The 26024-nt window shown below is 45.2% G+C and overlaps 2 protein-coding genes across 2 annotated transcripts; one reads left to right on the top strand and one right to left on the bottom strand.

Annotated features, from left to right (window-relative positions):
• The first annotated feature begins 578 nt into the window (after positions 1-578).
• Positions 579-3449, top strand: LOC134026629 (psychosine receptor-like). The gene has a single exon (XM_062469517.1). The coding sequence runs from the start codon at positions 1664-1666 to the stop codon at positions 2633-2635; it is 972 nt and encodes a 323-aa protein (XP_062325501.1). The 5' UTR covers positions 579-1663; the 3' UTR covers positions 2636-3449.
• Positions 3450-9012: 5563 nt separating this feature from the next.
• kcnk10b (potassium channel, subfamily K, member 10b) lies at positions 9013-25155 on the bottom strand. Its single transcript, XM_062470331.1, has 7 exons — positions 24866-25155; positions 21356-21768; positions 14399-14516; positions 13339-13499; positions 12381-12573; positions 12038-12180; positions 9013-11648 (listed from the first exon to the last, which is right to left on the bottom strand). Exons 1-7 carry the CDS (start codon positions 24918-24920, stop codon positions 10935-10937), a joined length of 1797 nt encoding a protein of 598 aa, XP_062326315.1. The 5' UTR covers positions 24921-25155; the 3' UTR covers positions 9013-10934.
• Between the last annotated feature and the right edge of the window lie 869 nt (positions 25156-26024).

Genomic DNA, 26024 nt, shown 5'->3' with positions numbered 1-26024 from the left:
CTGGCCGTCTGCTGCTGTGAAAACAGCCGTCGGAGACGGCCTTCCAAACCCTGTCTGTTTCTCTCACGCCCATCGAGCTGTGGTAAAGGTCTCCGTGTTGCAATTTGTCTGATCAAATGTTGACAGAGGAGAGGAGCCGGGGGGTGCTGGGTGATGCAGTGGGTCTGCTTGGTGTTTGTCTTCCATGCCCTGCACATTGTTCTCCATTACGCCTTTATCCTTGATCTCACAACCATCAGTTTAAAAAAAACTGGCATCACCTGTCTAATAACACTGTGAACCACCAGAATCAGAAATATATGTGATTAGTGAGGACCGTGAACCACATCCTAATCCGTTTAGTATTGCATGTTATGAATAAACGTAATAAGAAATGTTAACAAGAAATGTTCCAACACACAGGGGCGCTGCAGGCCTTCTCCTCCAGTGTCCTGCTGATCCTCCTCACCTACTTGGTGTCGTTCCCCCCCGGCAAGGTCCTGATGCTGCTGGGAGCCCTGCTGGAGGCTGGTGACTGTGCCATGGCCTGCAGGCTAAGGGACCCCTGCATGGTTCTAGTGGCCACCACAACAACAGCACCTTGCACACAGTCATACATTTCCTGATTAGCTTGAGTGCCAGAACAGAGATGAGGAGAGTGATGGAAGGGTGCCATAAAGGATTCAGACAAATATGGCCGTCAAAACAACCAGGAGTTTCCACGGTTGCATAGGTGGACCTCACTACTGGTAGGAGACGTCCTTTACAGGACTTCATTAAACTCCTGAGGTAAATTGTCAGAGGTAATACATAAGATTGCAGTGACTCACAATATAGTAAAAAAGAACGTCATACTAAAACTTCATAATAAAATGAAATAGCCATTTTAAATGGCAAATCTTAGATACCCCTCTTTGCCATGAGAATAGGGTATAGATACAGTCACAAGCTGACTTCTTTATATGCTCTTTTATCAGCAGGAACACAGTATGTCAACATTGGCCGGTGATTACGTATTGACAGTACAATATTAAGTATATTCACCTCTCATGTAGACTTGGTAATTAAATCTATACTGCAGGGTCCACCAGCCTTCTGTGTTTGTCTCTTGAATCTTGTGACACACTAGGTGACTTATGGCAGGGTGGTTGTTAAGGAAACAGTGGCAGCCCCTTCCTGTTACTTTATGTTGAGCAAGTCGCTGTGTGAGGGATTTATCAGGTTCACGTAGGAAACTTGTTTGTACCAGACAAGAATTTTACCAGCCAGAAAAATTGATCCGCTTTTATATGGACGGCTTTTGTATAAACCGTAAGTATGAGTTTCATGTGTCCATATTTCATTCAATAATTATTCTGTAAGATCTAGCTTCCATACTTAATATGAATGACTTACTCAGCTTATATGGACGCTGTGTCTACTGGTGACCCTGTGAGAAAAAACATCAATTGTAGAAGCTGTTCATATGTTCTACTATAGCTGAAACTTTGATGAAAAAGAAAAATCCCGTACAAGACAAGTCAGTTTATTCATGTGAGAAGGCTATAATCATTGTTTTTTGTAAGGGAATTCTTTTTAGTGGACCTTTCAATACTGAAACTAAGATGACTTATGCATTTCAGTTTGCTTTATGTGGTCATAAACATTGTATTGCCTTGCTGTTTTTCGAAGGTGAGACCACAACATGAACTCCACCTCTGGCATGGATAGTTTCAGCCTATTGGCCAATCTGACCGACTCTGAATGTATCCCCGTAGAAGATCCAGACAAGCAGAGGGCTTTTCTGGTGTTCTACCTGACCCTCATCATCATCTCTATCCCCTCCAACACCTTCTCTCTCTATGTCTCCTGGCAGCACATCCGTCAGAGGAACGAGCTGGGAGTCTACCTGTTCAACCTGGCCCTGTCCGACCTCACCATAACCATGGGCCTGGGCCTGTGGACGGACTTCATCCGGCGCGGCGCCTGGGTCCACGGCGGCTACGTGTGCGTCCTCTGCGTCTTCCTCCTCTTCACCAACTTCTACACCACGGACGCCTTCCTCTGCTGCATCGCCCTCGACCGCTACCTCGCCGTGGTCCACCCGCTCAAGTACCCGTGGCTGAGGCGGGTCGGCACGGCCGCGGCGGTCAGCGGCGGCATCTGGGCACTGGTGATCTGCTTCAACGCCGCCACCATCGGCTGGGCGGACGCGTACAGCGACGCCGGGCGCGCGCCCATGTGCTTCAGCGTGTTCCCGCTGTCGCGGAGGCAGGCGCGGGTCAACGTGGCCCGCCTCGTCTTTGGTTTTGTGCTGCCCGTCCTGCTGGTGGCCTTCTGCAGCTGGGGCACCTGCATGGCGGTGCGCTCCAACCGGGCCACGGAGGAGCAGGAGCGCCGGCGGGTGTCCCGGCTGCTGGGGGTGGTGCTGTTCACCCTGGGGCTGTGCTTCGGGCCCGTCCACGTCATGATGGTGCTGCAGTCGCTCCTGGAGGGGTGCGGGGACCCCGTCTGGCTCGTCTACTCTTACAAGATCAGCATCGCCGTGTCGTCGCTTAACTGCCTGGCTGACCCTCTGCTCTACTGCTTCTTCACCAAGACGGGCAAGGCCAGTGTCACCCAGGTGGTCCTCTTCCTCCAGGGGAGAAGAAAGTCCCCAGACCAGGGGGTGGTTTAGGGGAACATGGGACATCTGGCAAATGTTACCACTCAAACTGACACTTGACTTTGTCTACTTAGGTCTGCCAAATGATGCGTTGGATTAGGGAATCCGAATGCTCATATTAGTTATTGACTGCATGTTCAATATGGATTTGCCAGTATGGAATTAAACCTTTCACCTTGATTCATCATACCAACCTAATGTGTCTGTTTAACGTGCCTTACTAATGCGCCACACATCTGTGGGACATCTCCGACTGAAAGCAAGTGTACGTTCAGAAGAAACTGATCATACCTTATCAGGACCACCCTAGAGTACTGTATATACAGTACAGCAGATTTACAACTTGGAACACGAGTGAGTTTGTTCAAGAGCTCATGTTAGTGTTAGCCCTGTTAGCCAGGTCTCATCCTTGCTTGTCCAATCGCCTTGTGACAAAGCAGAGGAATGTGTTGTGTTTGCATTTTCACTTCAGTTTTACTGTCCTCTCGTTTCTTTGTGCACATGCCACTGTCTCAGAGGTGACAGACTTTCCATCTTCTCCATTCTGATAAAAACATCTTCTCTCCTGATGTCTTATCTCAACACTCCTTTGCAATAACTGCCGGGAGTTGGTAAATTATTTGGGTATGATTGAAAATTCTGTTCAATACAAACCAGGGGAGTCGTTAGACCCTTTTTACTGGGGCACGTGCCCCAGTATAAATCTGCTGTGCCCCAGTAAAATCTAAAGTTTGAGTTTTAACAATTTACTTTATTAGTCAGTGCATTAATTTAGTTTGATAATCCCTAAAAGAATAAACACAGTTTCCCAATCAAAGCAGTTTAACTGAAAAAAAAAATTATGCTCGCAGAATTCCATGTCAGCACGCTCTTCTGAGCTTGCCAGATATCCACTGCAGCACACACACAGAAGTCCAGGTGTCGGACTCGGCACACAAGTCAGAATTGAATGGGAAAATGTGTCCAACTTTTGCCTGGTACTGTAGGCTAAGAAAACATTACAAAACTAAAGAAAGTTTTTAAATGATAGGCCTACCGATCATCTTATTTTGACTAAAACATAAAAACAATATTACATGACGCTGAAAAAATCATTTTTGCGTTCAAATGAATGTGAAAAACAATTGTGCGCTCGCATTAACTATTGATGTCCCTGCCAAAGCTGATATCAAACTTGCGTCCCTGAACTGTTGTATAGTAAGTTAAGCAAGGGGAGTTTGTATAGCCTAGTAGTGCATTGTGCGCAGCACACTTGGAAGAAAAAAAAGGGATATGAATAGGGGCCTGTGCCCCAGTAGAGTTTTAACAACGCCCCTGGTACAATCTGATCACCACCTAAGATTGTAAGTGGGTATCTGTTTCCCACTTGTGGGCACACAGGAGAACTGCATGCTTAATGTTCCCTTCTGTTGATGTTGTGTAAAGTAGCAAAAACAGAGTTTAAAACCAATCATTAAGTCATATACAGTGTGCTTGAACTATGAGAAACATTATAGATATAATTATGTGTTAATCTATAAAATAGGTTGATGAGATTAGTATATTTTGTGGGGGGAAACTAGGATTTAAAACCCGACACTTGGGTTAGATTGAGAGGAAAATGTTGAAAGATACAGGACCATGAATTCTGATGTACCTGCACTTGTACTCTCTGGGAATGGCAAATAAACTTGAAGCTTGAAACTTGATGACTTGGAATTATTCTGAGCATTGTGGTTACAAGTTACGTTTAGGCGCCCCCTGCTGTTCATGAAGCAAGTCTAAAGCAAACCAGTCGGGAATACAAGTGGAACAAATAGACAGGAGAAAATCTGTGATTATGTTCATCATAAGCTAACTCTGACAAGGAAAGTGCCACATGCATGAAACTTACTCTGGTTACTCTTACTTGTCCCCTCAATGCACAGTAAAAATCATTCTCAATCAATTTGATCCTGGGATATAAAGAAACAGAAGTCAAATGGGGGGGGGGTGCATTTAAGGGCAGGGCTGTATATGTAGCTCTTTTCCTAATGTCAACACAATTAACAGCACATGTAACCTCATCTGACTGAATCCAAGCTTGGGCAGCTGAGCTCAGCTCTAGCACTTGCTGGGCCTGGGGAATATTCAGGCAAGGCACGTACACGCGCCACTGAGAAACACTCGACCTAATACACAAATGAGCCAAAAATGGCAACAAAACGACCAAAATAGAAGCCCAGTGAGTGGTTGGGTAGTGACATTACATATGCTCTCTGTGCGGCAAGCTAAGAATAGTCTATGTATCATTGAAAGTAAAAGGCCAAGCGCTTGGCATTGTTCATATCTAATGTATGTGAGGAAATGGCATGCGTGCAAGCTTTCGTGTGTATTTGAGGCAGGCAAGTGCATCAAGATCAAGGCTGCTCCATGCCAGAAGGGCTTTTAGCAACTCCTGACTCAGTGATTTCAGCAGCTGTCTTTGTCATTGAAGAGGAAACTCCTTGTACTGCTGCTACTGTATGAGTCACTCATATTCGGCTCCATATACAGTTGCTAGACACACTGTAAACACTAGTGACGCCAAACCTTTTTCTTGTGTCACTGCATAGTCACCAACAGTAAAAACAGATTCGAACGTTTCAGTTTCGGCTACGCAACTTGTGTTAATGTAACATGCAGTGGTGACAACTAAATCTGACTTGATGTCTTGTTTTCATATTTGAAATGTCTTCAGCTCTTTTACCTTCTCGTGACACCCAGTCTAACCACCTCTGCCCCGGTTCCCTTTGGGGGTTGTGAATCTGACAAAGCACATGTCACAGTGATATGTTGCTATCCAGGTTTATTAGAGTTGATGTCAGAGGGTTCCTGAGCCTCTGTGCTGCGTGACAGCCTGACTGCGGCGATGTCTCGCAGCTTGTTCGAGCGTGTTTGACCCCCAGACCCTCTGAGCTGCGTGTGTCTGGAACATTCCTGTTCACCTCTCCTCCTCAGCCTCTCTGTCCCCTCAAGCTCCCTCCTCCTTCCATTCTCTCTTTGCCACCCTGTCAGTGTGTATATGTGTGTGTGTGTGTGCATGTGTGTGTGTGTGTGTGTGTGCATGTGTGTGTGTGTGTGTGTGTGTGTGTGTGTGTGTGTGTGTGTGTGTGTGTGCGTGTGTGCGTACAGCCTAAAAATAAGTAAATGTTGGATGTAGTACACAGTTCACAAAATGAATCTGTCGTCCATGTTTCGATGACGATGTAACTAAGAACACTTTAGATGCCTTAACAAATACCTTGTTCTTTCTTTTTCTTGAACCATCGTCTTTTTTGTGATGATGTCATTACACACAACACGAAAGACACAGTGAATCAAGCTGTTGACAAACTGCATCCAAATCAATCCCCTTGCCGTCTTCTCTTCCCTTGACACAGAAAACCTGACACATGCTGGACAAGCGTGGGTGAATTGTATGTCACAACGGGCTTCTGAGTAAATGTTCCCATGGGAACAGTATTGCACAGTGCCACGCATCAGTAGTTGGTAGGTTGTCTGGTAGTACTTCATGCAGAATCCAGAGGACACTATGGTTCTGTTTCTCCCTTTCTCCCTTTCTCCCTTTCTCCCTTTCTCCCTTTCTCCCTTTCTCCCTTTCTCCCTTTCTCTCTCTCTCTCTCTCTCTCTCTCTCTCTCTCTCTCTCTCTCTCTCTCTCTCTCTCTCTATCTCTCTCTCTCTTTCTCTCGCTTTTCCTCCCGACCCTGGTGTGACTTAAATCCTCTAATGGAAGAAGAGGAGGCGTGAAGCTAAGGCGCTGCACAAACCTAGCATGGCGAGGATCGATCCACTCCTGTTTGACATGAATCAAGGTCTCTCTAACAATGAGAACTTAGTAGAAGTGGCATCCCAGCGAGGCTGCTCTACGGCTGATGTTTAGCAGCTAGAGTACACACTGTACATTCCAAGATGTGCAGCACCACCACCAAATGGCAGCCATTGTCGGAATTCACATCTCTCCTGCATTATACACGACTTTGATTGCAAAGTGGTAGCCTGTGCCTCGTCTACAGTTGATTACAGGGCTGCCAGTCAGGCAGGTGAAGGCCACATGCTCCCCCACAGCCCTCGCTGTGGCTGTGTCACGTGAGGGCCAGAGGTCTGGGTGGACCGTAGGGACAAGGGAGATTCGTAAGGGGGGTGGGGGGGAGTGGGAGCAGCTGGGGACGCAGGTGGGGGGTGGAGTGGAAGTGTGTGTGTGTGTGTGTGGAATGGGCAAGGGTTGCTAGCAGGTGAGAGCATGCAAGGGCAGAGAGAGGCAGCGAGGGGTGGTCCGTTTTGCGTGAGACAAGGTGAGGGGAGGGGCTGGCAGAGTCACCATGCATGTGGGTGGACAGACAGGCAGAGAGACTGACGCACATGCACATGCATACATTCAGACAGACAGAGACTTCTTGAACAAACACAAGTCCAGCCTTCAACCTCGAACAGTGTCCATGAACTAACACCTACGAGGGACTTACAGAACAGACACAGCAAGCTCATAGATCATCTGACAAAGAGGAATCCTGATTGGTGGAGAGATTGTTTTCTCTTGGCCCTCAGTCCCTGTTTGATTTTTATTGACAACCTTTCCAGTCTGAAGTCGCACAACACTGTAATGCAAACACACCTGGGATCTGCATCCAGCATGATTGACAGCTCTTTTGTACTTGCACAAAAGAGGGGGGGGGGGGGGGTGGAGACACAGAGACCGACAGGGACTGAGAAAAATGTGCAAATCTAATAACAAAGAGAGAGAGAGACTAGAGAGAGAGAGACTGGAGAGAGGGAGAGAGACTAAAGAGAGAGCGAAAGAAGGAGAGAAGGGAAGGGAGCAGATTGAAGAGAGGTGAAGGTCATCTCAACCTTGAGGACTCATCCACACCTCATCCACCCAGCCTTCATATGCGCTGTGAAGAATGGCGTCGTCCCCATGCCGTATGGCCCTCCTTGATGGATGTCGCTTGCGCTGTCATCCGCAGCCAGGTTCCACTAGCTGGCACACGAGGACCCACACGTGACCAGGGCCTTACACGAGCCCCACGGAGGGAAGGAAAGGCCTGGAGCGCGTTGCATAATGACATGCCATTATGTTGTCATTCATGTGTGGAGTAATGGGCATTTCCTTGAGCTTGAGTTTTAGAGTATCGAGTTTATTGATGATGAAAAGGTATGTAGTGTCTGTGTGCTGAGAAAAATCTTTAATCAAATCCAAATGACATTTTGGATTTTTTTCTTATTCTATGCTTTATCTGACGGTCCAATTCTGCTGAAACGGAAACCCTGCTGAGATCATTTATTTTCGCGTCAGGATAATTTAATGGGATCAGTGGTATCTGTGCCTAATTTCACCTGCTCATCTTGATGTTAGGGATGCATCACAGCACTCCTGGATCGTTTGTGTTTATTCACTTGGAATAAAAGGACAATACCTCTTCTCCTGTTCATTACACACACAAAAATATCCAGATGAGGTCAATTTCTACATCAGAGGGTTTTACATATTGTAGTTGTAGTAGTAATAATAGTAGTAATAGTAGTAGTTTATTTGTCGTTCAACAATGCAACGTTAATGGTTGCACCGTCTCGGATCGCAAAGCCCCGCAGAGGATAGTGAGGACAGCTGAGAAGATCATCGGGGTCTCTCTTCCCTCCATCATAGACATGTACACCACACGATGCATCCGCATAGCAACCAGCATTGTGAATGACCCGACACACCCCCTCACATGGACTCTTCACCCTGCTGCCGTCTGGCAAGAGGTCCCGAAGCATTCGGGTCCTCACGGCCAGACTGTGGAACAGTTTCTTCCCCCAAGCCATCAGACTACTCAATACTCAGGGACTGGTCTGATACACACAGACCCGTACACCCTCCATCACTCAGGGACTGGTCTGATACACACAGACCCGTACACCCTCCATCACTCAGGGACTGGTCTGATACACACAGACCTGTACACCCTCCAACGTCAGAGTTGGACAAATTGCACTCAATTCTTGGTCACTTTATACTTGCTACCTCAATATTGTCCTGTCTTCTGTACTTGTACTTTATACAGGAATGTGTGCACTTTATAGAGGAATGTAGGAATGTGTAGGTCTTAGTCAGTCTGTCCTACGTTGTTTTTATGTAGCACCATGGTCCTGGAAGAATGTTGTCTCGTTGCTGTGTACTGTACTAACTTTGCATGGTTGAACAAAAAAAAACGACTACTACTACTATTGGATAGTTGCAATGCTGTTTGGCACTAGCATAATCTATGGTCCTGACATCACCTCGCTCGGGTAGTCTGAGAGTAGTCTGAAAGCACAAGTTCCATGTTGTCTGGAAGTCAGCCTTGACCATTTCCTTTGGCAGTAAATCCAATTACCGGTAGGGTAAGTTTAATTCTCTCAATGACACGTTAACGACTGGTGTACAAGTACAATGACTGCTATGGGAGTATGCAACATACAGTACAATAATGCAATTATGCAAATTACATCAAGCAACAAATTGCTTCTACAGGTTGTTATTATTTATTTTCAGAAAAGGCACTCGCCACATTTGATGTAATGTTTGCACAACGTTTTTTTGGGGAATAGCAGATCAACTGAGCGAGAGCAACCCACAAGTCATGGTAACGCTGGTATGAAGCACAGTCAGGGTTTACACCATTATCTACAGTAACAATATTCACCATTGGGAACACATGCTTTGCAGTCAGATGATAGCGTACAGGGGTTTTCTCCCTTACAGCAACTACAATGATGATGTAACGGTGTTGGATGACACCATCTGTTCACCCTATGTATGATCATACATAATAAATGAGTAGAAAAAACGGTAGAAAATTGGCAAACATTTTGGAGTGTAAAGCTTCAGGAAGCACAGCAACAACACACAGGCGTTTGTGAGGACCAGCGTGATTGGTCATTGGTAAAATGAAGGGAAAAAATGATGTGTGTGTGGGTCTTAAAGATAGCAAGGATCAATTACAATATGGGTCAAACGACAACCATGCAAACATACTCTAACAGTGAAATATAAAAAAAAAATACTCAATCACATTCAGAATCAGACAATCAATCAAAGATTTGTGTTGGTTGTGAAAACCAACACAAACATTTCAGCAAAAATAAATCATTATAAAAAAACATGGTGATATGGACCTTTCAACATCTCTTCTCCAAGAATGGTAGACAAGTTGTATGATTCCCAGCCATGCCAAATGACGTTGTGTCCTTGGGCAAGGCACTTCACCCTACTTGCCTCGGGGGGAATGTCCCTGTACTTACTGTAAGTCGCTCTGGATAAGAGCGTCTGCTAAATGACTAAATGTAAATGTAAATGTCCACCAGATCAATATGACACGTGCCCTTAAAAGGATGTGACTACTTTAGATAATGACTTTCCTAGTTCTAGGGAAACTACTAGTAATTACTTTATTAGATAAACAAGCTCAGCAGTAAGATTTCCTCCTGGATTTCATATACAGTATGATGTATTATCGCTTTCGTTCAGTTGAACCAACAACCACTAGCACAGATAGCCTTAGGCTTTTACCTCACATTCAAGTCATCTTACTCCAACCTGAGAGCGTCAGAAAACCAAGTGTTGTTTTAAAATACCATGCACACAGAGTAATATTCTTGTTTGGCGTGAGCTCTTAGCACAGTTATTATTCATAATCCTATCGTGTAAGAATATTAGTACTTAAATAAATGAACACTATATTGTCTATTGACCCAGCGCCCAACCCCCCCCCCCCACAAGTCTTTCTTATTACTCAGGTTAACCCAGCAGCTCCATCGCCTGATGCTAAAAATAGCTCCTGCGGTATTAGATGGCAAAGTGTAGATCGATATGTTTGTGAGGAATTCAGCCGAGGGTGAGATGGAGGGTCTCTGGGTCACTGGCTCACATCAGCCCCCAAGTCGAAGAGAATGTTTCCACGTTGTCTTGTCGTTTTCGTCAAGTACGCAGAGGGGGAAAGCGTCTTGGCAACTGAGTTTGGGGGAATGGAAAGCATATGTAGAGGTGTTGTTTTATTCATGAGACGTACGGCATATGACCATAGCCTCGTCCTCTGTCTCTTCCATCATGTCTATTTTTGGCAACAAATCTGACGTTTCTCCGTCACTAGGACACAGTGACTGTTAACTTAGCCTAGAGAGACTTCAGAGCATGCCCAGATCTACGCGGAGAAAACAGAAAAGGCACATTTCAAGACAATGAAAAAAAAAACTGCCCCTCAACGTCCTGCTATCGTTGCATCTCTCACTGTCTTTCTCGCACCCTCTCTCTTTCTATCTTTCTCTTTCTGAATCTGCATCTGAGCATTTTTATGGGCTTGTCTGAGGCTGAAGGTTTCTTCCTTCCAGTATTTTCTCGTTCTCTCTCTCTTTGGCCTGAGCTGGCACAAAGCCGTTCAGGTTAACGCGATCTGCCGTGCATGTTGGCAGATTGGTCAAACTGATGTTGGCTTCCTTCCTCTCCTCCTCCTCGTCCTCCTCCAGCTGTCCCTCTCTCTGTCCTTCATCCTTCTGTTCTCCCAGGGCTGTGCCAGCGCCACCTCCTCCCCCACCCATGGCCTCGCACGCCAACCGCACGTCTTCCGGGACGTTCTGCCGCAGGTCCTGGTTGCGTTGACGCTTGGACAGCTTGGTGAGCGAGCCGAAGCGCAGGTTGAAGAGGTTGTCGTCGGAGGACGAGGGCGAGGCCCGCTGGGGCTGCTCGCTGCTCCGCCGACGCTCCTCGTAGGGCTCCACGGCCCCCCGCACACGCAGGTTGTTCAACTTGGTGTCGATGCTCTCCTGAGAGGACGTCTTGAAGCGGCCCGCGTCCAGGCTGGCGAACACGGCTCTCTTCTCGGGCGAGAGCATGTCCAGGGAGTGGGCCCGCTGCTCCAGCCCCAGCTGACGGCGCTCCATGCTGCGGATGGTGACCGCCCGCTGCAGCTTGTCGTGGATCTCCACGCTCATGCGCCGGCGCGTCTCGCGGAACTCCGCCCGCACGTTGGCCTTCCACTCGGCCGCGTGGGCCTTGAACTCCCCCACCTGTTGTCAACGACACAGCAGTGAGTTTGTATGAAATAGAGGGCAGTAGTCCATCATGGTGTATGAGTCATCGCTTCCTGCTAACATTAAAATGCAGAGAGATTAATACAATTTCAGTCTTGCTAAGAGGACCGGTCTCCATACAGTCCTATCGACAGATCGATAGCCTGTCGCTGCCCTAATGGATCTGCTTCCTATCATTCGAGGCACCAGACTAGAAATGAACCAGGAAGCAGAACAGCAAGCATGGTGGGCAGAGGAGGGAGGGAGGGAGAGGGGGGGGGGGATGCATAGGGGAAGAAAGAGGAACAGAAACAGAGATGGAGAAAGGGAACACATGGGGTTGGAGCAGGTTGTCCGTCTCAATTGCTCTAAGTGAAGAAACCCACCTCCTCCTTGGTCTTTTTGGACAGAACCCTGAGCCAGTCCCCAATCATGCTCAAAACCGCCGCAAAGTACGCCAGGCCCACCAGGATCCAGAACCACACCACTGGCTTGTACCACTTCATGTAGTCGATTCTTCGGTCACCACCTGGAGAGGACAGGTCAGACAAGCGGTCATGAGTCTGTGTTGCCAGGGTACAATGGGAGATTTGGTAGGTTAGATACATGGAGCCGCCATTACGTCGCTGTGAAAGTTCGGGAGACGAGACACGTCACATTGACACCTGAAGAGTAATTGAATGTTGTGACCTGTAAAATGTGCAAGTACAAAATAACTAGTTGTCATACCGGCTACATAGTCTCCTATGCCGACAGTGGTGAGAGTGATGACCACAAAGTAGATGGCTTCCAGAGTGGTCCATCCCTCGATGTGTTTGAATATGACGGCCGGGATCGTGACAAAGACTATGCAGCCGGCCAGGATGAAGAGGATGGTGGACGTCACTCGGATCTTCGTCTGGCTGATCTGTTTGTGTTTTTGCTGCAGAACACACAAAGAGAAATGGAGGCTGTGATGGGAGCGGTTTGGAAACACACAACCGGCCCTGCGTTTGGAACTTGTTCATAACCGTTGTTAGTAACAGCGTCAATACTCATTAACTTCCAATCTCCCATACACCAGAGGACAGAAAGCATCGACCAACTTCAATAGACCCAAGAACTCCATGAGTCACTTCCTTTGTAGTTGGATCTCAAGCCTCATGGCTTTCCAACCGTCTTAATAAGGTCTCCATCTCAAACCATTCAATTGCATGCACCCCCTCGCACATGCACAGAGAATCCCAATTAGACCCTGCCCTGTTCCCTGCCCTTCTCCTCCCTAATACAAAGACTCTGTCGACTTAGAGCTACAAAGCACCTCTAACTAATCTGGACAAGCCTGATTCAGACCTTAGAGTTCAAATACATCCCCCTGAGCCAGGATAATACCTGGATAACAGCAACAAAGTCTGCATGAAAAGGAAGGCATGATAGACACCTGACTGTTCAGCATGAATGGACTGGTAATGGGTTTGAGATAACGACATGTTTGTTTACGCTATGATAGACAGTTGTGGTGACATCACAACAGGAGAAGGAGTATTTTTTCTAAGTTGCTCTTTTCATAATGTCCAGAAATATCCAACTTGGTTGTCTAACTACGCTGTTGTGTGACACCATATGTCTTGCTAGTTGAAATTGATAAGATCAACACTTGAGTCTTATCAACATTCATAATCAATGATGACACAGCAGTAGAACTCACCTTAAAAATCCTCTCCACCTTCAGAATGCTCTTCACGAAGATGGTGCCCAGCTGGTCACCAATCCCTGCCAGCAGGAAACCGAATAGCGGGATGCCAAATATGGCATACAGGATACAGAATATCTTACCTCCCTCAGTACTGGGGGCTATGTTACCATAACCTGTGACGGAGAGAGGAAACAGGAGGAGGAGGGGAGGAAAGGAAAGGAGAAGGGATGGTCAAGCCTTTATTAGGATCTAAGCCTGTACACAGCTTTGTATTCCTGGAGCTGGAGGTCGGAGCTAAATTATCTTTTAGAGCAAGTAATTAAGTTGTTCTGGGAAACGTGGCATTAATTGAGGCCCTGCAGGGAGTGTCTCTCTCTCTCCCCCAGCAAGTGACGCGTACAGACAAATGAAATGATGTTCAAGGGGTTCCGCTCAAAAGATTCCGTCCTTACTTGCACAGTAATTTGTAGCCGGAAATTACATACTGGGTGGACTTGTTGACGTACGAAAAGAAACAAGTGCGTCTTTAGAGTGACGCCTTCGTGTTCCTTTCATTCATGTGTTTGTCTATTAACGGTGCATTACAATTAAAAAGCGAAGACATGGCCTTGCTTGCACTGGATCGAGAACTTTCTAGAAAATTCACACAGACTCATCCTTTTTAAGTTCAAACCTTCATAGAGAAAATGAGTCACTCGTTAGCTTAAGTGGAGTAAGTAAGACTTTCATTCCAACCTCCATGTGGGTGAACAGCTGGGCCTGTCTAGCCTTTGCATTTATGGATGATAGAATTGCACCAATGCACTGATTGAGGTGTACTACATTTCACATGACATTCACTTCCAAAGCAACAAAAGAATTGTGCATGAAGAAAGCACAGCAGAAAACAAAGGATCAGAAGTGTAAATGGTCGTAACAGTATGTGGGTGGACAGACTCATGGACCGGTCAGTATTTACTTAGTTACAGAGCAACATAACTACATCTCAGCAAGCAGTCACGGTGCAACCATAACAACATCTCAATGACAGTGCAACAGTGTGTAGTTTGGGGAGATTTAGGGAGCAGGTTACCGATGGTGGTGATGACTGTGCCAGCGAAGAAGAAGGCGCTGCCCAGGTCCCAGTGGGAGGAGTTGTAGGAGGTGTCTCCTATGGGACTCACCCCGGCGCTCACAGCGTCTATGGCATGCTAGGAACAACAAAACACAGTGCATAAGGCTATATGGATGACATGGACACAGCTTGATCGGGTTGAAATCCGATCTCTCCTGACACTGTTCCATCCTTGAGCATAGACAGAGCATTTCATGAACTTGCATGCCGAAGCAATGGAAGGAAGAGCTGTAACCACCAACTACTAAATAACGCTGGTGTGTGTTCCCTTTGTTTTAACGCCACAGCAGGCTACAGTTCACAGCACAGTGCCATGCCACCCCATGCTATGCCTGGCCAGCTAAAACAAGTGCCCGGGCCTGATTTCACACCATAAAGCCATCAAGCCGTGAACGCAGACAACAGATTCAGCCGCACCGCTGACTCCCGCGTGCACTGGTGACATACTGTAATTACGTAACACACGTGAGAAGAGTGATGATGGAGCTGACCACGATGACATTCTCCACAGACGAACTGAGAAAGGTCACCAGTGGACCAGGGGGGGTGGCAGGAGGGGAGGAGAGGGGGGTGGGGGGAGGGAGTATATTGTGAGGCTTGTCAAGGCAGATTGAGAGAATATGAGACGGAGAAGGAGGAAGAGAAAGGGAGAGGTTGTGGTAGAGGAGGGTAGGGTGAGAGGGGGATAGGGGGAGGAGGAAGAGCTAAGCGAGGGATGACAGAGGGGCGTAAAGAGTGCTTTCCTGTTGGTTGTAGTTCAGACGGTTTGCTGTGTGAGTGTATGGGCACATACGCGTGTCCATGTGTGTGTGTGAGCAGGCAGGACAGAGTGCAGGTGTGAGGGTCAGCAGAATGACCGGGCTGGGTCCGCCACAGTCAGGTGCTGCACCCCTGCACATGCGAGAGGAAACAGCAGGGAGGGACACACTTCCTGTGAAATGACCCTTTCCAGGATGTCAGAGAAACGGAGAATACGGTTCACACTGTTCCCTCTCATCTGGACTGCCGGCACTGTATTGTGAACCATTGCACACATCAACTAAGATGCATGAAACCACCACATAACACAACCAATCAAAACAAGATTGTATTATCTGAGCTTTTGATGCATGCTCATCTTCATCTGTGTCTTTGTGGTGCTTAAGTCATGCGTTTCTCTGTTTAGCATTTTGCTCTACTTCAGTCCCCAGGAGTATTTTTCTTCAGTGCTGGGCAGAGTTCGCTGAGACAATCATCTACTGGAACACTTTTATCTCACATCTCCGATCTCCAGTTTTATGTAGGCTGTTATTCTGTTTTATCTCCTGATCCTCTGCAGCATCGCAAACATTTACCAGTTTCCTCCCCTAGTCCCATAACCCATATTTCATTTTCTCTATAACATGCAGTGCATATTAAAAAATGAATGGTAGACACCCATGTGGTCGATAAAAACATTCCAAGGTAGACATACTGGATGTGTTCTATTTTGTTATAGTAACGTTGTTATTGATTTATTTTTATAAAGGAAGGTTGGGTAATTGCTATATATACAGTACAACCCACTTGATTGAGAAAACCAAATATCTGATGACGGTATAAATAGCACATTGGTAATGGAGCGAAGCACTGTTGAAACTAAAGTCAAGTTAACAATGGAATGATCTTCACGAGCAATGTACAGCACAGAAAGCCAACAAACACAGTCTAACAGCAAATTATGTATTTTTTGGTTTTTAATGAGATCAAATCAAGGCCAAATGTTTGCCTTTTGGCTGGAATGTCTTTCTGTCCACTATTACATTTATGCATTTAGCAGACGCTTTTATCCAAAGCGACTTCCAAGAGAGAGCTTTACACAAGTGCATAGGTCACTGATCATAACAACGAGATAACCCCAAACATTGCGAGCAGCCAAAACATGAAGCATATACATTGTGAACAACCAAATATAGACACTTCATGGTGCTTAGTAACAATTAAATCAGTGATCGATTACAGATACATTGTATATGCATACTGTGTGTTTCCCTGCCATGTAAGGGAAGCCATGTCTAATTTGTCACAACATCGGCCCCATTGCAGGCCGGTTAGCAACACGGATAACCTGAGTCAGGTTCTCAGGGTCTCGGTGTGAGGCTCCGCCCCTGCAGTGTTGCCAAGGGGCTTCACAGCAGGTGGCTGCGTCAACTCAAATGGCATCTACATCTAAACAGCACTGATACAGTACCTGCCACACTCTCACTTTACATACTCTGGACTCTTTTTCTCACTCTTCCTAACTCATTCTTTCCCCCCCCCCTCTCTCTCTCTCTTACTCTCTCTGTGTCTCTTTCTGTCTCTCTCTATCCATCTGGCAGATGGCTGAGAACATCAGGACTATATCCAATCATCATGCAAATTCAGACTTCCCTCTTCTTCATCTTAGACTTCCAAAACACCACCTGGTGATGTACTGCACCTCCAGAGGAGACCAGAAACACGGGACACATTGAATAATGAAAGCATACTTTTAAGTTGCAAAAACGAAGTTAGCATTGGAGGCTTTGATGATATTGACAGCATAATAGGGCCTCAAAGGTTTTGTGAATGAGGTGTATGAGAACTAAGATAAACCAATTACTGCAGCTGTGTGCACTTCTGAGAGGTCATGTGATTATCCCAGCACAGGTATGAAGGATAATAGTAAGTGTCTCTGTCAGCCAATTATTTGACCTGGATTTAACCCACATCATACACTTAATCAATTACATGTTTTGCAGATCAAAAGAACCATTGACCACAACCACCAAGGTCCATGTACTGTAGGCAGTTCCTCATGTCAAAGTCACCGCAGAATGTGTGTGTGCGTGTGTGTGCGTGTGTGCATGCGTGGGCGGGGGTATATGTGTGTATACGACAGAGAAAATCACACATTTCAATACTTAAGCTTGGCCCTGTAGTTGAATATAGCCGTGTTCAAGTCATAAGCTCATTTTCAAATCGAAGTGTCACAACAACAAATAAGAGCTCTTGAATTCACATTGTGCCACAGTCTGAGTCATACCATTGCTGCAAGGCTAAGCCAATTAGGTACTGCATCCTAGTGGGCAAGCAGTAGGTGGGCAGCAAGTACACTTTAGTCACATACAGTGCCTGTGCACAAACTCTCTCTCTCTCTCTCTCTCTCTCTCTCTCTCTCTCTCAACACAGACACACAGCAGATGCAAACAAAAACAACTCTTTCTCTCTCTCTTATTCTTCTCAGAGCTACCATCTTGAAGCTTTCTTCTCTGCCAGTATAACAACATTGAGTCACTAGCTGGCCTGATTGGCAAGCACTCCCGTTGTGTGAGAGAGAGAGGGCGAGATTGAGACAGAGAGAGAGATGACGCGAGATGGCAGAGTGACAGCCTTGACACAGCACTACCAGCTGGCCTATAGAACCTGTTAAAACAAACACATACATCTCGGACAGCCTGATGAAGTGCTTGTTTTATACCCCAGCTACCCCCTGGATCGTCCTTCTCTAAGCAATGGCAGCGAACCTTGCCTAGCAAGCCAACTTCTCAGGTGGGAGTTACAAAAACAATATTTAGTTGATCAAAGATGGTGCTACACAATGGTCGAAATCAAGTTTGTACACTCAGGGGGGATGGTGTCGTGAAGGAGCCAATAAATAATGTCATGGTCTTTGCAGTCCAATAATTGCTTTGTAGCAAATCGGTACCAAATGTATGTACCTGTCCTATTACAGTGAACTATTAGTATCCCCAGGACTCAAACTCCAAAAATATCCAGCTTTTCTAATCAGTCAATAATTAGAGAATCCATAGAGGGATTCTTAAGGCAGGTTCTTCTCTGGCGAAGCTGGTGAAGCACTTTAAGGGGGAGGTGTGGCTAAACTGGCCCATGCCACGAATAATTGATTCCCTTTGGGGCCCCCAGGCACACCATGGTAGAGGTTTAAATCTCCACGCCTTCCTTCAGGAAACACTGCCCTTGATTTCTCCCAACACTGCATCGAATTGTGCTTGTGTTTCCTCCCCCAAAATGGCCCCCCTACGCAAAAATGGCAAAGTGTCAGGAGAAGCGTCCACAGAACAGAGGTACTAGATGTGGGGGTAGGGGGAGCAAGATGTACATAATGACAGGTAAGCTAAGCAGCACGCAGACATACACTGAAACCAGCGGTGTTGAAGATGCTAACATCAAATGCAGCCAGTCTGCTGGAAAGTGGAGCAAATAAAATGTCATGTGGGTGCTTCTCTCTTTCAGGTCAGCTAATGCTTTAAAGCTCAGGCATATAAAAACCTCATTCAGATATTGAAGGGAGGTCTGCCTCTACGATTAGTTTCACACTTTATGATGTAAGAAAGCTGTACACAGTCATTTGACCTGCTCTATTCATTGCTACATGATATGTTGAGGTTTGACGGACTCTGTTTTTCCCCTAGGATTCATAACCATCTGTTTCCTGGATTGAGCAGACCCCTGGACCTATCTGGGATCCCTATGAGTAAAATCCACTGGACATCTGCATTTTAATGGTTTTGTAACACGACAAAGCTCTCCAAGAAAAAAAATCGCATTTGGCATGGGATATCCTGTCATCATCACCCCGTGTGGAACTGCATGGAATGGTCCGTCTGAATAAACAACCACTCTGTCCCTGTTGGGATTGAGTTCCACTGATGTCTGGCCAGTGCTTTCTACCATCTGACTCCCTCACACCTCGCTGTTTAGCTCAGCCCACTGCAGCAGCAGCTGCACATCTCAAATCCTTTTCCAATCACAGTTACAAAAGGGTATGTGTGACACATGGGCTTGGTTTTCCTCAATGTGATATTACACCGCAGGCTGTGAGCATTGTCACGCTAAGGTCAGATAAGACGGTAAAAATGGACACGAAAAACCATGATGCGACCTGTCTCTTCTGGTTGTAATCTAGAGTGATTCACACAAGTCCCCTGGCCTGAGAGGTTCATGAGCCTAGCTCCTGCTCCTATAAAACAGGTAGGTTCCAGTGGAGATGGTGTTGTCTAGACCGACGCAATCAAGTTTCATTGTAGGTCAGAATTTTACAAGTGGCCATGATAGGTGTGAGGAGCCAAGTTCATCTTGAGACTGAGATGTGTCATCTCTGGTGTGCAATCTGTTCTCAGCAGATCCTGGGAGATACATCTATTGATTGTTGTTGGGGAACTATCTGTATAGCTGTGCAGCTCATCCAATTTCATCAATGTACATCAGTGCTCATCAGAACTCAATCCTTCTTGAGAGGTTTCAAGCTTTCCCAATAATAGATCTCCTAATCACAAAAGTATAATCCTAATAACACAAAATAATTGTATGTATACAATATGGCTGTATAGAATCTATAATGTGTAAGAAATCTTCTGAAATGGTGCTTCAGCTTAGCTTGCCGAGACATGCATGTTTGTTCAGTAATGTTCAAGAACTGGTGTCTGGATACATAACCCCTGTATTTCTTCAGCATGTTACATAAAGGAGAGACAGTGTTTGCCACGGCGATCTTGTTACTCCATTTAGCTATGTGTGGGTGTTTCAAAAGAGCAGCTCAATCAATACCAAGCCTTAATTATTCTCAGTTTTCAACTCAAGAAATTTTTCTAGCAGAGGCATTGTTAGACATAAAACTCTACTGGGGCACAGGCCCCTATTCATATCGCTTTTTTTTCTTTTTTATGCATTGTGCTTGCTGCGCACAATGCATTACTAGGCTATAGAAACTCCCCTTGCTTAACCCACTATAGTACAACAGTTCAGGGACGCAAGTTTGATATCAGCTTTGGCAGGGACATCAATAGTTAATTGTTTTTATGTTTTAGTCAAAATACGATGATCGTTAGGCCTATCATTTAGAAACTTTCTTTCGTTTTGTAATATTTTCTGCGGGCATCGGTTTTTGTTTTCGGTTAAACTGCTTTGATTTTACAAGCGTTGATTGGGATACTGCATTTATTTTTTCCGGGATTATCAATCTAAATTAATGCACTGACTGATAAAGTAAATTGTTAAAACTCAAACTTTAGATTTGACTGGGGCACAGCAGATTTATACTTGGGCACGTGCCCCAGTAAAAAGGGTCTAACGACGCCCCTGTTTTCTAGAATAGGAAAAGGTCACTGCAACTCACCACATCAAGCAAGGTCAAGTCTTTCCAAGAAAACTAAGCTAACAACAAGTGATTTTGTTTGTTTTATCGGATTTCTTATGTAACAAAATCCTGACGGTCGATCGAGGCACTTAACCATGGCTTGAATATGTTTATATGTCTCAAGTCTCAAAGTGCATTATGGGTATAGAAGCTAGCTAGAACAATGGAGGTCTAGTTGTGGTTAATTGATGAAGGATGGACAGGCCTTCCAATACATGGCATTAACTTATCACTTAAGAAACCGCAGTCCACCAGGGGGTCGGCAGAAAGTGCTGTTTTTGTCATGGTGTGCTTACAGGCAGCGCAAGACAAACTCATATATTCTATGCAGATCACAGATGAAAATGCGCTTATGGATTCGTTACTTTGTGGAATAGATCTCCTGTCTTGGTCTTATAAGCTGCATCTGGAAATAACTTGTGTAGTATGGTATTGATCACGTGTTTATTCATTACACTCTAGCCTTTAAGAATAAATAAACAGATCATGGTCCATCCTCTGACACTAAATGATAATATATTTTATAGTATAGTGTACACAATGCATACATTATGGTTTTAATAACCTGCCAAGCAAGCTTTTCTAAATGGCTAATTAAATCTTGAGTTATTCCACTCCATAAGTGTCACAATCCATCCCATTGACCCCTGCGACTGCATTCATGTCACTCCACCTCCTCCTTCCACTCCTCCTTCCCATCCTCTTCTCCTCCTCTTCTTCTCCTCCTCCTCTTCTCCTGCTCCTCTTCTCCTCCTCCCCCGCCTGAGCCCACTCACCTTGATCAGAGCCTCCAGTTCAGCGGGGGTGACGCAGCGGTGCCTCAGCAGGAACGAGGCCTTCTCCAGGGTGATGCTGTCCTTCTGGTTGCTCTCAAAGGGCTTCTCCAGTGCCTGGAAGGCCAGCCCGCCACCCACCAGGTAGAACACCACCACCACGAACACCGCCACCACCGTCTTCCACTTCATCACGGAGTGGAGGGCCGCCAGGCCGTCTGTGCTGGCGTCCATGCTGGCCACCACGCTGGCGGAGCGGGAAGAGATGGAGAGGCGCGGCAGAGGGCAGTGCACGTTGGCCTTGAAATCACAGCCCATGGGATTTTGCATGGCTGCCACGCTGGCCTGGACCAAGGTGGATTGGATCATCTCTGATTGGACCTTATTTGGTGGCTCCAAGTTGGTTTGGACTGCCACTGAAAAGGGAGACATAAATATGTCAAATAATGAGCATGTGTCTTTTTGTGTTTTTGTGAGCTGAGACGTGTTGTTTGGGTTTAGCTCTGGAGCCTCAGTAACACATAACAAAGTTCATCACAGAGATAACTGCAGCCCAGCGGTTAATGATAAAAGCCATTAGTCCTGTGCACTGCAGTCTGGGGCAGTTCCCCAGTACCCTGCAGGGTGGAGTTTTATCTCCCTGTCTGACCAAACATGCCCAGGAGACAGTATGGATATGGATATTCTGCCAGACAATAGTACTGCTAAAAGGGAGTCTTTTTTCTTCCTTCTTCCCCTTAACTGTTAACATTGTCCATAAAGACACTAAGTGCCTGCTTTCTTTTTTATGTCAACGCGAGGGGAACACTTAGAACATTGCCAAGACAAGATGTGCAGAAAAAACGTTTGACTAACCTCTTTCCTGAGAAGCAGGATTCAATCTCCCTAATAGACAGGCACATACTATGAGAGAGATGGATAACTGCCTCAGCGGGTCATAGGTTTCCCAATGACCTGTGTCATTTATGAATGCATGCAAGGGGAGGTCAGTGGAGGTAGGGGACATTTCCAAGGAGGTATTAAGGAGCTATTTTTAGATCACGGTATGTTTACAATAACAGCACTGTTTTGGCAATTCAGAACCTTATCTTGTACACATAGTCCCAACAGACACACACACATACATACACCTCTCCAATGGGAGATTATTTGGCACCTTACAGTGCGTTCACACTGCAGCGTTTTTTAACGCTCTGCATCGCTTGCCTTCCCACAGTACACCACGCTCGGGGGCGTGTTAGACAAGTTAATACAGAGTTGTAGTTCTCTAAGGTCACTGTTGTAGTCATGGCCAAGCGTGCAGATTTGGGTTCATGTACTCACAATATCGATCAAAATACCACTTTTACACAACATTTATGTAAGTGCAAGATTTTACTAGTGCAAGATTACAGTAGAATACATGTTACGCCACCGGTCACTCAACCAGTCGTTTGTAGGCTGGGCTAGCAGTGGCACAGAACAGTCACGTAATGTGACGAGACTGAATTTAAAAGTAGGCTATAAAAACACACTAGGAACAATGACGACATCGGCAACCATGCACCATGCATTATTAGTTTAATGTAATCTTTAAATTCAGGCTCGTCACATTAGTAACTTTGTTCTGAACAGAACTGGGTGTGCAGACACATACGAAAAGTTTCTCCTCCATCTTGAAATTGTGAAACCTAGAAATGTTTATCATGACCAAAGGTTGCTACGTTACAAGAAACAAGAAAACAATCCGATTGGCCAACGCTAGCGTTTTCACGCTCCTCATTTACATAAAGTTGAGAAAATCCAACTTGCAACGCTCCGCTCCGCTCCGCTCGCCTTCCCACAATGCCCTACGCGAGCGTCAACGCCTGGTTTCATTGAAAATGAATTGGAAGCCGACGCCACGCGCCGCCCGCTCCGCTGCAGTGTGAACGCACTGTTAGGGCAGGGCAATGGTTGTTGAACAACGATGCCAACCCCACCACTCTGTTTATTAAAAGGCGACAGATTTATCTGAGGTTACTACTGAGACACACAATCTATTTCTATACACACTTAAACTATATGGATCTCATCCATACTATGCATGTGTTTGTTGACAAAAGCTACAAAAGTACAAATCATCTTAGCATTTCCTGTAACTACTGACTATGCTGCATGAACTTGGATGGCACTACCAACCACTCCCCGTAAACGTGTTTGATGAGTCAAGGACATCCAGGAAGTCCCTCACGCTCCTGCAGGATGGATAAATCTTGTTCGTCGATTATTTGACTGGAGCCAAGGCTAAATCGATCCCGACAAACTTCTGTCACATAGTTATGGAAACACACATCGAGAGATTCCTCACAGCGCTTTTGAATGATTACGTTACAGGTTGCAGGGAAGAGCTATTTTGGGAAAATTTTGTATGAGAAACGAAATAGAAACAAAGAAACATTCCTATGGTAAATTCAGAGAACAGGGTGTGTTTTATCAATATCCACCCAAAACTACTCAAATTTGATGGACATTCTAGACATCTGGAAGTACAACCCATTACTAAGCAACATTCAAACTGGGTCAGGTTCCTGACTGGTCTGACATTACCATGAATTACTTTTCATCACATCAAATAAATGAGTGGAATGGAACAAATGAGCAGTTCATTAGTCCTACATTTTAAATTAAGTACCCTTCACTCCTACTGTTTGCCTGTATCACCCACTCCACCAGGACGCCAAAGATAGCCAAGCTCATATGGGATAACAAATGGTTCAACCATTAAAAAAAAATGGAAAGTATCCAGATTATAACAGGGATCTATTATTAGAAACAATATTTCACTTGAGAATAAAAATAAAAATGTTGTGAGCATTAATCACATCATTGTAACCAATTGAATACACTGGCAACCCCTACTTATGATTTTCATACTTATACTTCATACTTATGGATGGATGATCCAAATCAAACTATAGGTTTTGACACAGTGGGAGAGGGAAACCGTGTTCAGTGTGCCAGTTGCAGGTTTGGAAACACCTCTTTTCGTTGTTCAAACAATGATTAAGCTTAAATAGCGTTAAATTAGTCTAAATGTAAACGGGGTGAACAAAAAATCCGAAAAAGAAAATAAACTGTGAAATAGTCAATTCCGTCCAGTTGCTTTGCATAGCTCTTTGCCCGGTTTTCCCCACGGTCCTGGCTGGGCGGCGGCATCTCCCCAGCTGTCTCCGTATCTCCCCTCTGTCTATCCATGAAGGGCGCCCTCCACTCTGCCCAGCTGAGCCCACAACAGAAAGAAGAGATCCACTCCCAACCTGCTTGCTTTATATTGAACCATATTTTCTGACATAATCACTAAAGGTAGGCTATACATTTTAGTGTAAATAAAATACATTGGAGATAAATTGTATGTAAAGAATAAAAAGTAAAGCCCCGTTTCTGTAAAAAAAAAAAAATGATTTCGTCTACTATTGTCTTCAAGATGATCAGGGTCTGAAAACCCAATATCTCACCAAAAGCAGATAAAGTAGATCATAATTAATTACCAACCTTGTTCTGGGTCCCAATTTACTTGTTTCCGAGGGTTTTCTAATGGAAATTTCATCGTTCTATTGTTCTTCTCAAAACACACATACCAAGTGTTCAAAAACGTTAAATAGCTGAAAATATCCTATCAACTATAGTACAGTAGCTTATAAACTATCATATAAATAGATTCACTCATATCTGGTTATTTAGTGAATTGGAATATAAAAAAATAAGGTAACAAGAAAGCGTTTTGTCCAGAGTCATGTATCCTTTTCAGAGTGCTTGACAAGGGCGCGTGGTGCAGGCTTGGACAAATTGTGCGCCTTTCACTGTAGCACAATGTGGGACCACCCCTACACCCAACATCTCACACGTCAGTCCAGTCCACTTGGTGAGACTGAGGTATCGAAATAGCGCTTAAGTGTTTCAGCAATGAACTTTACACAAGAATGGCAAACAAAGGGAACCTCCTTCCTCTTGCCCAGATTTATGGGCAAAAAACTGAACCAAAAGGGGGGAAATGTCTCAATTGAGGCTTGTGGCGGTATGTGCCAGTAAGTCATAGCCTAATTGAAACGAGTTTATATGTTTGGTTATGTAAATAGAATACTTACTAATGTGAAATGGTTTCGGTCCTCTTAATATTCACGATTCTGTAACCAGCGTGCAGGCACATGGTGTGGTAGTGGGCGTCGTTAATAGCCTACATTCAGCGGTCGACGATTTAAGCCATTACATCATCCTTCATCATGCATAATGTAGTAACTTGAATACTATAGAGACAAGTCATCCAATCCCTCCATTCTTGTCAAGTAAGCCTCAATCTGGTGAAGCCTATTCTATATTTAGATCTTCTGTTGCGTTGTTTTGGAAGCAGAAAAGGAAGCATTGGAATACACCTGAAAGCTATAGGTCGTGATTATGTTTTTCTGATTGGCCACATTTGCCACAATTCCAACAGTTAGTGGACATGCATGTGTTAATTCTTTGGGATTCTAGTTTTTTAGCAACTACACATTGAATTTAATGAGGCAAATCCTTCATGTAAACTAACATTTGCCCCCGATAAGAGTTTGTATTTAATGCTTTCCGGGATCTTTCCTTCAGTACCATGGACAGATACTTCAGATGCCACCTTTTGTAATCTTTGAAAACTGTGCGTAGAGCGTAATGACGCTGA

This window comes from Osmerus eperlanus, chromosome 9 (genome assembly GCF_963692335.1).
Source record: "Osmerus eperlanus chromosome 9, fOsmEpe2.1, whole genome shotgun sequence".
In the NCBI taxonomy this organism is placed as follows: domain Eukaryota; kingdom Metazoa; phylum Chordata; class Actinopteri; order Osmeriformes; family Osmeridae; genus Osmerus; species Osmerus eperlanus.
The sequence above is the reverse complement of the archived record's forward strand: the minus strand, read 5'-3'. Positions and strand labels throughout refer to the sequence as shown.

Bases quoted from the DNA above. Each gene is read 5' to 3' on its own strand.
- LOC134026629 (XM_062469517.1), top strand. From the start codon at position 1,664: ATGAACTCCACCTCTGGCATGGATAGTTTCAGCCTATTGGCCAATCTG.
- kcnk10b (XM_062470331.1), bottom strand. From the start codon at position 24,920: ATGAAATTTCCATTAGAAAACCCTCGGAAACAAGTAAATTGGGACCCA. The intron at 12,574-13,338 runs GTGAGTTCTACT...TGTGTTCTGCAG, and splicing joins AGGTGGAGAGGATTTTTAAG to CAAAAACACAAACAGATCAG. The intron at 12,181-12,380 runs GTATGACAACTA...TGTCCTCTCCAG, and splicing joins CATAGGAGACTATGTAGCCG to GTGGTGACCGAAGAATCGAC.